Consider the following 12,456-nt stretch of genomic DNA (forward strand, 5'->3'; position numbering starts at 1 on the left):
TGATAAAAACCAGAATTTGTCTATTTGTTAATTTCTTTAACAAATAATTTCTTTCTTTTTATTATTTGACAAAACCAGATTTTGCTTTTGTCAAATAATAAAAACCAGAATTTCTTTAGGCCTTCCCGATACTCTAGGGTCTCCTCCTGGGATTCTGTAATGATCAGATATGCAGGAAGGCAGGAGGGCAAGAGGGTTGGATCAGTTTGCCCTTCTTCAGGGCAGGACTGCAGGTGACAGTAAAGGACTGGAAATAGTCAAGAACTAGTTAAGCCAATAATGAACTGCTGTGTCTCCTTGGGACAGAATACCACAAAGCGGTAAAAATGGCACAGGCAGAACGTTTACGATGTTTGCTCAAGTGAAAAGGGAGGGCCCAAATCAGCATGCAGTTATGACCTGGCTGGTAAGCACACAGTGATCACATCTACTTGGATCTAAACCTGGCAGGATGGACACCACATGTGTACAGTGATTCCTACCTGTGAACTGGTTGCCTCTCCCAGCTTTCTTGAGTTCTCCAGTGATCCACGTTAGCACACACTGCTTTTTGTAAATAGGACAGAAAAAGGAAAAGGAGACGCGAAAGGAGAAGAGGGATCTGAAGGATGATACACGATTCTCCCCAGGGACCAAAATGACCGCCATGATGAAGGCCAGCTGAAGACGTGTGCCTGCCATTTGGCACAGAATGCGGGGCCTCCCTCCTACCCACGCAGAACTCAGGGCCTGCAGTGGGGACGTGATACAGGGGAGTTCTCCTAAAAGGAGAACCAAGGAGCAAGAGAACCACACCTGAAAGTCTAGACACACAATGAGGTATCAATGTGAACAAGCCAGGCAGGGGTAGTTTAGGGTGAGACGCCATCTGGAAGAACACAGAATCAAGGTGTGAAAGCTTCCAGGCTCCGGGAGTCCAGCACTCTCAATCCCATCTACCGGAAACAGAAGTGAGGAAGGAACAAAAGTCACTGGAGGCAGCCTTCCTGCTCCAACACACTGCCCTGCACAGGATGCAGGACCAGGCAGGAATGGCAGACACAATGACATGACAGGTCTGCACACCCCTTGCTGAGAGGTCAGAACGTCATCCTGTCCTCCTGAAGGCGACCTGAGCAGACGCGCTCGTGAGGTGAACTGAGTATGCACTCAGCTACTTGGATCGGGTGACAGGAGGGAGGGGAGGAAGCTAGGGAGAGACTGCCATCGTCCTCCAGGAGAATGAGGCCCAAAGAACACAGCCATCCACGATGCGGAAACACTCAGATAAGAGGGGGCTGTTCCCCCTTGAACATTTTTCTCTGGGATGTCCCTATGGGACGTCGAGGTGGAAATCTCTTTTCCATTCCAGCAGTATCTATGGAGTGCCTGCCTGGTCCCAGGCACTGGCCTCCATGGGGTGCAACAGTGAATAAGGGGACCACGCCCCCACCCCAGCCTCTCGGAACTCCTGGTCTGGAGGAGAATGTCATTAGACATGACAACACACGCAGCAGGCTGTAAGTGCTATGAGGAAAAGACAGGATGGAGGGCGACTCTGTAGCCCACAGACACCCACCTGTGAGGGCAGGGAGACGGCGGCTACACTGCTGAGCCTGCCCGAGGGGACACGAGACAACCAACAGGCTGAGGAGCACCGCCACACGGATGCGCTGGGGGAAGACAGGCCCACAACGGAGAAAGGAGGTGCCGTTGGCAAGAAAACACCAAGGGAGTGGGGTCTTGTGGGGACCAGAGGATGGGCACAGAGAGAGGGGTACAGGGTTGAGTACGGCCATGCAGAGGAGCAGGTGGATGACACTGGAAAGGGACCTTGCCCAGGCAGCGTGGGTGGGGCAGGGAGCAGATTCCAGCCAAACACTGCAGCTTAAGATCAACGTGGCCCTGGGGACTTCCCTGATGGTCCAGTGGTTAAGACTCTGTGCTTCCACTGCATGGGGCATGGGTTCGATCCCTGGTAGGGGAACTAAGATCTTGCATGCCTCGTGGAGTGCCCCCCTACCAAAAAAATTTTTTTAAATTAAAAAATAAATAAATAAAAAGACCAACGTAGCCCTGGCCTCCCTGCAGGCCTCCCTGGACACCACTCTTCCAGGCATCACAGAGAACACCCCCCGCCCCATCATTTCTATTCTATCTTTCCTTCCTCCATCCGACGGACCAGGCCCTGAAGAGGCACTGGGGAGACTCATAGGGGCGACATCTTAGCAGTAAGTGCCCCCTACACAGCAGGGCACCTACAGCCCTCCTTGAAAGCACCCATTTCTCATGGTGCTCCCAACTTTCCCCAAGTGTGCCCCGAACCTTCCCAAAATTCCTTTTCTACATCGGCCACCCCAGGGTTCCAACATCCCTTCCATCTTCTGAGCCCTGGCCCAACATTTCACAAGGACCCAGGGATCCCCAGGGCAGATCGAGTCAGCAGCTCTCTGTGCCTCCTCCCTGCTCCCCTCTGTAGGTGGCACGATCAGCCTCCCACTGCCCACTGCTCTTCCTCAGAGCCTAGGAGCCCTCTAGGCAGCAGGCACCAAGCCAAGCTCCCGGATTCCACTGTGAGCAGAAAGGCAGTCCCCGCCAACCGCAGAGCAGAGCATCACATCATGATCTGGTCAGGGAACAAACACACAAAGGCACTGGCAAGGGCAGCACAGGAATGGAGCTTTGTCCTGCCGGGCAGGCAGGGAGGGATTAGGTAGACACAGCAGCGAGAATGGCCTTTCAACCCCCTCCTCGCTCTGCACACACCTGTGACCAGGTCCCAGCCTCTCAGGTGGAACCTCACCTTCACCAGCTTCCCCCTCCATCCCATTTGGCAAGAGGTCACGCCAAAATGAAAAGACGCTCTGTGGTTGCTGAGGGAGTGTGAAGCTCCACCCGGCCATGCTTTCGATGCACCCCAAAGCCACCTCCTGGCCCTGCCAGGTTAACTTCCCCCAAACTCACCCCTACACACACACACACACTCACTTGCTCACAGACACACAAACAGCCGTCAAGCCCCGCCTTCCTTCCTGGTCTGGCAGATGCTCTACTGAACACACTGTGCACCTTTCACCCTTGTCTGGGCACAAACTATCCTGGGGGGAGGGGGCATCTGCCTGATGAAAGCCAGTTACCTTCCAGCCCCAGCACCAAACCCCCTGCTGTAAGACGCTGCCCCAATTCCGAGCTGAAATGAGTCCCTCTCTCCCACACTCCTAATTTATGTTAAGGCTACTGTTATGACCAGGCCCCCTCCCTACATTTCACTACTTGGGGGGTGGAGGTTTCACATTTATTCAACCCCACCCACAACGCTGGGCCCATACCTTCAGGAAAAGTTTGTTCATGGCACAGGTGAGATTTAGATGAAACCTCGGGAGGGAGTGGGTAAGATGGGTGGAGAATGGTCAGTTCTCAGGCAGACAAAGCTCCACCCCTCGGACTTCCCTGGTGGCGCAGTGGTTAAGAATCCGCCTGCCAATGCAGGGGACACGAGTCCCAGCCCTGGTCCGGGAAGATCTCACATGCCGCGGAGCAACTAAGCCTGTGCACCACAACTACTGAGCCTGTGCTCTAGAGCCCACTAGCCACAGCTACTGAGCCTGCGCTCTAGAGCCCACAAGCCACAACTACTGAAGCCTGCGCTCCTACAGCCCGTGCTCCGCAACAAGAGAAGCCACCACAATGAGAAGCCCGCGCACCGCAATGAAGAGTAGCCCCCCCACTCGCTGCAACTAGAGAAAGCCCACACGTAGCAATAAAGACCCAACGCAGCCAAAAATTATAAATAAATAAATAAATTTATTTTAAAAAAAAAGCTCCACCCCTCAGAGGCAGAGTGAAAAGCTACAAAGCCTTTCAGGGCCTCAGTTTCCCCATCTGTAAAATGGAGATAATACAGTGACTGTCCTGACCATTCCTATAAGTATCAAATGAGAATATGTAGGTAACTAAATGCCCATTGACAGATGAATGAATAAAGAAGATGTGGCACATATATACAATGGAATATTACTCAGTCATAAAAAGGAACAAAATTTGAGTTATTTGTAGTGAGGTGGATGGACACAGAGTCTGTCATACAGAGTGAAGTAAGTCAGAAAGAGAAAAACAAATACTGTATGCTAACACATATATATGGAATCTAGAAAAATGGTACCGATGAACCTAGTGGCAGGGCAGGAATAAAGATGCAGACGTTGAGAACGGACTTGAGGACACAGGGGGGAAGGGGAGGCTAGGACACAGTGAGAGAGTAGCATTGACATACATACACTACCAAATGTAAAATGGATGGCCGGTGGGAAGCAGCTGCATAGCACGGGGAGATCAACTCGGTGCTTTGTGACCACCTAGAGGGGTGGGACAGGGAGGGTGGGAGGGAGGCTCAAGAAGGAGGGGATATGGGGATACGTGTGTGCATATGGCTTATTCACTTTGTTGTACTGGCAGAAACTAATACAACATTGTGAAGCAATTATACTCCAGTATAAAAAAAAATCATACACTCAAAAAAAAAAAAAGAATATGTAGGTAAAGCACACGCTTCAAGGGGAAGCAGATGTGGTAACTATTTTTGTGGTGGTTGTTATTATTGGTACTGAGACAGAAGAACAGGTTTTATCTACAAAGAACTGTCATCCTTACAGCTGGCTGTGACAAATTATCTTTTTACCAAACAATAAAATATTTCACCAAATGTTGAACACTCTATAGTACATATCATACTCATTTTCTCACTCAACTAGTTGGCTGAGCTGCTCCCAACACCAGGACAGAACAGTCTTTACCAGTTCTCTTAGTCTCAGTGGTTGTTTTTTTTAAACATACAATTTCACACATAGTAGGCTAAGTACATACCTATAAAAACCCACTTACAGGGTTGTGAATTAAAGAATATTTTCCAGTGGCAAAAAGGCAACAAAAAAATCAAAAAGTCAAATGCCAATAACTAAAAACTTGGCCTGAAATAAAATGCTGATTCCATGGCCTGATGTGTGAGCACCACAGTGACCCACAGGATTGCCCGACCCACTAGGCAGCATGGGTATCAGCTCATCCCTTTGGGAACCCTCTTCTCCATAGAGGTAGTGTTCAAAATGTTCAAAATGGATGTAGGGGTGCACTGAGGGCACAGAAGCCGCCCTAATCTTTATCAAAGAAGACACCCAAAGGGAGAAACATCTGTGATCACACATACCAAAATCTATAGGGTTCTGGGACCTCCAATAGTGCCGTTTCTCGGGTGTGGGGGAATTTAGAGGGCTAATCCATCCCCAAATCTTCAGAGTCCTTGTTAAGCAGTCTCCTAAAGAGGGCCTCACTGTCAAGTTTTTTTCTTGTTTAATCTTTCCTCTTTAAAAACAGCCTGAAAGAAGATAGTTTTGTTTCTCCACTGGAAATGTAAAGTTGAAAAGCCCATCCTATGTGGGTTAAGAAAAGCCAATCTTCTATGGATCAACAGGGATGCTTGTTACTGTCACGAGTAAATCAGAGAACCCCTTCTCACACCCTCTCACAGCAGAAGTGAAGAGGCATCGGGAATCCTGGGGAGGGGTGGGGGCCTGGCCATCAGGATGCTGGCCCAGGGGTGAGGGGGGTGCCCTGACTTTCGTCACCAGTAGAGTACGTACATGCCTGTTTCTTCACCCAAGACATAAAATACAAAATGTTCCCACCAATCGACTACCAACAAGAGCAGCTAGAGAGAGACTGCGCTCCTGGCTGCTATTCAGAGCACGCAGCAATCAATCAACAGGTGACGATCACCTGCCTGCTTCAGATGCTGGGACACAGCAGGGATAGAGCTGCTCCTGCCCTCCCAGGAGCCCACAACATGGCATCCACGGGAGTTTTAGATCTGTGGGCCAACCCAGACACCCCACCTCCCCAGGAGGTCTGACACCAGGCATTTTACCTCTCTCCCTTTTCAGTTTTCTTGTTCAGAAATAAGCACAAGAATGATGACAATGACACCTCCCTGACAGGGAGTCAGTGGTGAATGGGCACAAAGTGGGTATCCAACCACACTCCCTTACTTGCATGCAAGACCTGTGCCCCAAATCTCTCCGCAACACCACTCTGGGACACCCCAGGTGACCAGAGTCTGGGAACGGGGGCTTTGACTGGGCAGAGCGGATAGGAGGGGCAAACTGTAAAGATGGGGGTTGAGGGGCAAGCAGCCAGACTGAAAGGCTGCACACCTCTGCTTCCTCCGGTCCTACTGGAACAGAGGAGGGAAAAGAAAAAGGGAGATGCCAGTCTCCTCTTCCTCCTCTCCTATGTCCAGCCCAGTGGAAGCAATTCATTCCACTTCTGCGGGCTGCCACCAGACCTCCACAAGGATGTCCGCCACAGGGTGTCCGGATTATCCGTGCCTGGGAGCCCGGCTCCAGTTCAGCCATCTGAAGGGCAGGTGTTCAGCTTTATTTATCTTGGGTCTGAGCCAGCACAAAGTAGGTGCTCAGTAAATGTAACATTGCAGGGTGGGGGGTGTCCCCAGGAGATGGGCTGTGCCTCAATGTGGGGTCTGGCCCAGCCTGGAGGGCCTGTTGCAAACGTGATGAAGGTCTGGTCTCAACTGACACAGCCACCACCTGGTGCCACCCACCTGGCTCCCACAAAGGCTTGTCTTGTCCTGCTGGCTGCCCACACCACACCTGCTTCTTCCTCCTGCTTCCTGCCCCCACTCAGAGGATCCCTGTACTGGTAGCCAATCCACATATTCCTTTGATCATCAGCCGTTCTGCTCTTCCAGAAACCTCAGGCCAGGTTGCTCTGTACCACTTCAGGACTGTAGCACAGCAAATGTCTCTGAGCTAGTACCCAGCTCTGGGCATTCCCTGTATAAGCAGTCAGACAATCTAAACGTGTCACTTCACTCCTCAAGAACTGCCAGAGCTCCTAACTGCCTCTCATAAAGTGGACCTGCCCTACCCGTCAGCCTTTAGTTCAACAGATGACTCCTAGCACCTAGGGTACGAGGTCAAATTAAAACCTGCACAGCCCCTGCCTTTGTTGACATGGTCTAGGTAGTGGGAGAGAAAGACCATCAATCAAATACTCCCACCAATAGAAAATTACAAACTGGTATGTGGAAAAGTACAGAGTATCCCCAAAGGCAGTAACAGAAAAGCTGGGCCAGGCTGTCACGGAAGTGATGTGGCAGCTGAGACATGAAGAGGAGTAGGGATTAACCGGAGATGAAGTGGGGGAAAGAACAATCCAGAGAGGCCATGAATACCATGTGCAAAGGCCCTGAGGCAAGAGAGAATATGCAAGCAACTGAAAGAAGGGCCTAGGGGCTGCAGGGCAGAGCAACAGGTCTGGGAGGTGCAGGATACAGGGGTGCCATGAGCTGGGTGGGGCAGAGGCCTGATCCAGTCCATAGACAGTGACGGCTAGGCACCACCTTTCCCTGCTTTCAGCCAGTATGTACAAAAGGAGGAGAACCAACTCTCTATCAGGCAGTCCAGAACACAGTCAGTAAATCGATTCTGCTATCAAGAACTACAACAATCCCACTCATCAGGCAGAACCGGGCGGCAATCTGAGGAGACGGCTGTTTGCGGTCATCTGTAACCTCTGCTTCGCCCCCCCCCCCCATCAGCCTGTAGCAGTAAGACTGCTGTAGCGGGCAAAGCACTCCACGCAGGAGCAGCCTTTGGGCCACAGAGCCGGCAGATCTCCTTTCCTCCCCCACGTCTGCGTCAGCTACTCTCTGGACAAGCAGACACCCTGTCAGGCCCTTTTGTCTCAGGCCAATTTGTAGGCCAGGCACAGACTCCTGTGTCCCATTTTACCATGCCACCTTCTTCCCTTCAACCCTAAGTCACCCTAGTTAAAAGAGGGACATGTACCCCAAAGTCGCATCCCCGGCCTCACATTCGGCCCTTTGAGCTGGAGTTCCAGTTTCTTGGCTTTCGCTCATTCTGCTCTGCCTCTGTCAGAAATGCCATGCCTCCCTCCCTTCCCAGGATCTCCACAGCCCAGTCCAAATGCCCCTTCTCCTCCAGGCAAGCGTCTCCAACACACCCAAGTGCAAGCAAGTCACCCGGCCCTCCTCCAGCTCGGACCTGAGCCTCCCCAGCCTGAGCAGAGTGCACTCTCCCTGGGGGCTGGGTATGGCCCACTCTTTCCTCCATCAGCCTCTGGAAGCACTGAGTACCCACTGCAGCAGGGAAGCCTGCTGATCCCTCATAAAGACGACAAGCAGGTCTTTCCATCTCCCCCTCCCCATTAAAAAATAATAAAATAAAAATGTAAACAAGTGATCTTCTCTCCACCAGACTCCATAGAACCTAATGATGAAGTAGCAGGACCACTGTTTAAAAACAAATGAGACCTCACACTACCATAACGCTTGGCAGCTTAAAAAAAAAAAAAAATTCCAAGACAGGAAACTGCAGTGCAACGCAGAACCCAGGACGGGGGTCAGAAGAGCCGTGTCAGCGTGAGCTTGCTGGGTGCCACCTTTGGCAAGTGACATAAGGTCTCTGGGCCTCAGTTTACCCCTTTATATAAAGCGAGGATGACTGACCAGGGTGACTGGGAGGATAATCTGAGCCATCCAAACGCCTTTCCTACTCAGTCCTTGGAGCCTGTGTGGACTCCAGGCCTTCCCAGACCTCCGCATCTGACTGTGCCCTCCTCAGCTTTACACTTCTCACAGCGCAGATGGCATCACTATACTGTGTACGTGTTTGTTCATTTCTGTACGTCTGCGCCCTCTCCTTAGAACCTCAGCTCCCTGGGGCAGGATGGTCTTCAGGTTTGCTGGTACACCCTGCTGCCCAGAAAGCACCAGCCAAGAGAAGATGCCCAGTAAATGCCTGAACAAACAGTGTGCTACACAAATGAAAGCACTTTGCGCACACGTCTATCACCCTGAGGGATTCTGACACTCCACTGTTGTAAGACAGATAAAACAGGTATAGAGTATTAGTCCCAATTTGCAGATGGGGAAACTGAGGTGCAGAAAGTACTGCATAACTGAGGTCACTGAAAGAATATCTGGGAACCCTAACATTGAAAAACAGGCACCCTGAAGGGGCCTCAAATGATAATGGGGCTCCAAGAGCACCGTCCCGAGGAAGAATATCGAGTAGCTTTCCGAGTGAGTGCTGGCTGCTCAGTTCAGGTCAAAGTGGACAGCAGCCCTGGAGTGGGGCTGACGAGGTGCCTCTCACCACCGGTGGCCGGGGCTGTCGGCACAGCCTGAGGCATCAGAGAGTGGACGCTCTATCCAATACATCTGATCAAAGACAGTCCCTTGCTTCCCCGATCAACTGATCAGGATTAAGAACCAGGCAGGGGAAAGCTGTTTTAAAGCTCAAAGTTGGGGCAGAAGAGGCAAAACTTACATGTTCGTGCTTTACCGGGAGCCACGTAGTCAACAAAAACCAGGTTGAGGCAGGTCAGTAAGACAGAGACAGCCAGGGAACTCTGGATCTTACAGGGTGAGCCAAATTTACTCTAAAACCTGGCTCTCACAACATTGTAAAGCAACTATACTCCAATAAGAATTAATTAAAAAATAAAAATAAATAAATAAAACCTGACTACCACCACCACCCCAATTTATACTGCATTAACATTCTAGTAATACACAGAAACTAGCAGTTATTTTGGAGGAAAAAACAAGGGACAAAAGGACAAACAAGTGTCCCAAGCACTGAGTCTTCATTCCAGACACATTTGCCTGGTGCTGCTGTGGGCCAGCAGGCTGCCTAGAAGAGCGGAAAGAGCAGGGCTCTGCAGGCAGACAGATGTGGGTCAACCCCAGCTCTGCACCCACCAGCTATGGGACTTCAGCAAGTTACTTAATTTCTCTGGGTCTCAGTTTCCCGTTCCTGCTTCATGGGTTTACCTGACACCCCCTGGGTGCTGAGCACAGAGTCAGGAGCGCTGAGCAAGAGATCTATGTCTGGTCTAATGGGGACACAGACAGCAAAGAGACCCACAGACATCTGTGGACCATGACTGGTGCTGACGGGTGGTGTGGCGGAGGCACAGTGCTAGGGGAGGGGGACTTACAACAGGTAACCAGCAAAGGCCTCTGGGGAGAATGACATTTGAGCTGCCACCTGAAAGGAGCCAGGCACTGGCACCATGAAGGTAAGAAATAGGGATGAGCACTTCAAGAAGGAGGAACAGCCCATGGGACATCATAAGGACAGACAGAGCTTAAACTACGAGCAGAACAGAAAAGCCGCAAGTATGGCTGCAGTGTGGGTGCCAGGGTGAGAAAAAAGCAGGGGAGGCTGGCAGGCACCTGACCAGCAGGGATTCCTGGGGAGGGATTGGGATTTTATTCTAAAAGGTGCTAAGCAGATGAATCACATGACCTGATTCAGGTTTTCACACCTTACTTCACAGCAGCAAACCACTGCCTTCCTCTAAAGCTAATCCTTCATCAGTAACGTAAGAAGTAAGAATCCCCTCTCTTCGTTGTGTGGATAAGCACTTAATAAACTCTAAAGCACTCAATTAACCTTAGCTATTGTCATCAAAGTTCAAATTAAGGGCTTCTCTGGTGGCGCAGGGGTTAAGAATCCGCCTGCCAATGCAGGAGACACGGGTTCGAGCCCTGGTCCGGGAATATCCCACATGCCGCGGAGCAACTAAGCCCGTGCGCCACAACTACTGAGCCTGAGCTCGAGAGCTCATGTGTCACAGCTACTGGAGCCCGCGCGCCTAGAGCCTGTGCTCCACAACGAGAAGCCACCACAATGAGAAGGCCGTGCACCGCAACAAAAAGTAGCCCCCACTCGCGACAACTAGAGAAAGCCCACGCGCAGCAATGAAGACCAAACGCAGCCCAAAAAATTAATTAATTAATTAATTAATTAAAAAAAAAAGTTCAAATTAAGGCAGGTGCCGAAAGTGGATAGGAAGTTTTAAAAACCAGGGGCGCTTCCTCATTAAATGAGCCTAAGCCTGTTTCTCACACACACACACACACACACACACACCCCACCATACCCTAAAAGGTAGCAACTGCCTATCAATAATAATACCCAACATCTGTAGGGCACTTAATAGTTTACAGAGCACTTTCATATCTGTTAATTCATAACCACTGGTCTCTAATGCTTTTAATTTAGTGACAGTGTTACAAATTGGCTAGTTCTGGCAATATTTAGCAAGTATGCACTGTCTCTCTCCTTGGATCAGCTGACCAGTCATGTCAACCTGCCTAACAGCTCTCCTGCGGTTTGGCATTCTCACAGCTGTAATCTCTATTTCCAAATGCCCAAATCTGCCAGAGAATTAAATAATGGTTATAATTACAGAATCAATGAGTGAGTCCGATGTGCCAAGCACTGTTCTAAGTGCTTTACATGCTTAATCTTCACCTAACCCCAATACTTTTTTCATATTCCCATTTTCCAAATGAGGTGGCTGGGGCATAGAGAGGCTAAGAGCTTCGTCCAAGGACAGTCAGAGAAGTAAGCCTTGGAGTCAAGATCTGAACGCAAGATGCTGTGACCCTGTGTCCTCACTCTCAATCCCAATGCTGTGCTAGATAATTCTGGCAAAGTGCGTATAATACGGTGCTTGGTACAACACAGATATTCAGCAAATAAAAGCAGCTGTTACTAGCAGGACACAGGTAGTTTCTAGTTCCCACGAGAGTGTCGCCTCCAGGACAGCAGCAACCTTGTTGGTCTGGGTGACTGCTGCGCTCCCAGCACCTGGCCCGACGCACATTTGACGGATGGATAAATGAATGAACGTCGCTCCCAGAAGGCAGGGTTGCCTGCGCATGGCTCTTTTTTGCACGTCTGTGTCGCGCCACTGATACTGCCCCTTAGTAAGAGCATCTGGCTGATCTGAGGGCACCGCAAGGCGCCCGGAGACTTGCGACCCCCTTCACGGCGTAGGGGTGGCGGAAGCAGCTCCCAGCGGAAGAAGAGAAGAGTCCGGGATCGCACTGCTGGCAGGTCCTGGCTCCGGCGGGGCTCTGCCCTCCGCCGCGGCGGGGACACTGCCGCCCCGGCGTTGGGACCCGGCAGGAGACAAAGACCCGCGAGGCTGCCGCACCCGCAGAAATGCTTGCTCCCCTGGCCCACCTCCCCGAAAGGCAGCCCAATGCTACCGTGCATCACCCGGCCTGGAAGCTGCGGAGAACGCCGGGCCCCGGGTGGAACAGGCACGCGCTGCGGCCCCGCCTGCGGGGTCGCCGCCCGCAGAGGGTCGCTCTGGTGCGGGAGGCCGAAGGCCGGACCGGCCTGTCACCTTCAGGACCACACGCCCGCCCTCCGCCGGGGCCCCTCAGCGCGAGCCGCCGCCGCCCAGCTGGGCCTCCTCGCGCTTAGGCCTCCCCGCAGCGTCCGCCTCGCGCCCCGTACGGGCGGCGGGGGGCCCTCCTAGCCAGCCCGTACCTGCTGGGAGAGGGGGATGAGCGGGGCCGCCATCTTCCCGCGGACTCGGGCTCCGAGCGCCGGGGGAACAGGGCGGGGCCGCGCGTGC

General features: G+C 51.7%; 1 protein-coding gene across 2 annotated transcripts in view; it reads right to left on the reverse strand.

Annotated features, from left to right (window-relative positions):
• Positions 1–12,456, reverse strand: part of EPS15L1 (epidermal growth factor receptor pathway substrate 15 like 1) — a 100,012-nt gene extending 87,556 nt beyond the window's left edge. Inside the window, exon 1 of one of the 2 annotated variants that reach the window (XM_022558732.2) lies at positions 12,369–12,456. In XM_022558732.2, the coding sequence (XP_022414440.1) occupies positions 12,369–12,401 (33 nt within the window). In that variant the 5' untranslated portion in view covers positions 12,402–12,456. The remainder of the gene's footprint in view (positions 1–12,368) is intronic. The other variant, XM_089905226.1, reaches the window with a different exon arrangement.

This window comes from Delphinapterus leucas, unplaced genomic scaffold, assembly GCF_059928025.1.
Source record: "Delphinapterus leucas isolate spDelLeu-1000000601 "Yukka" unplaced genomic scaffold, BTC_Dleu_Yukka2 spDelLeu_asBTCV2_sq25, whole genome shotgun sequence".
NCBI lineage: Eukaryota > Metazoa > Chordata > Mammalia > Artiodactyla > Monodontidae > Delphinapterus > Delphinapterus leucas.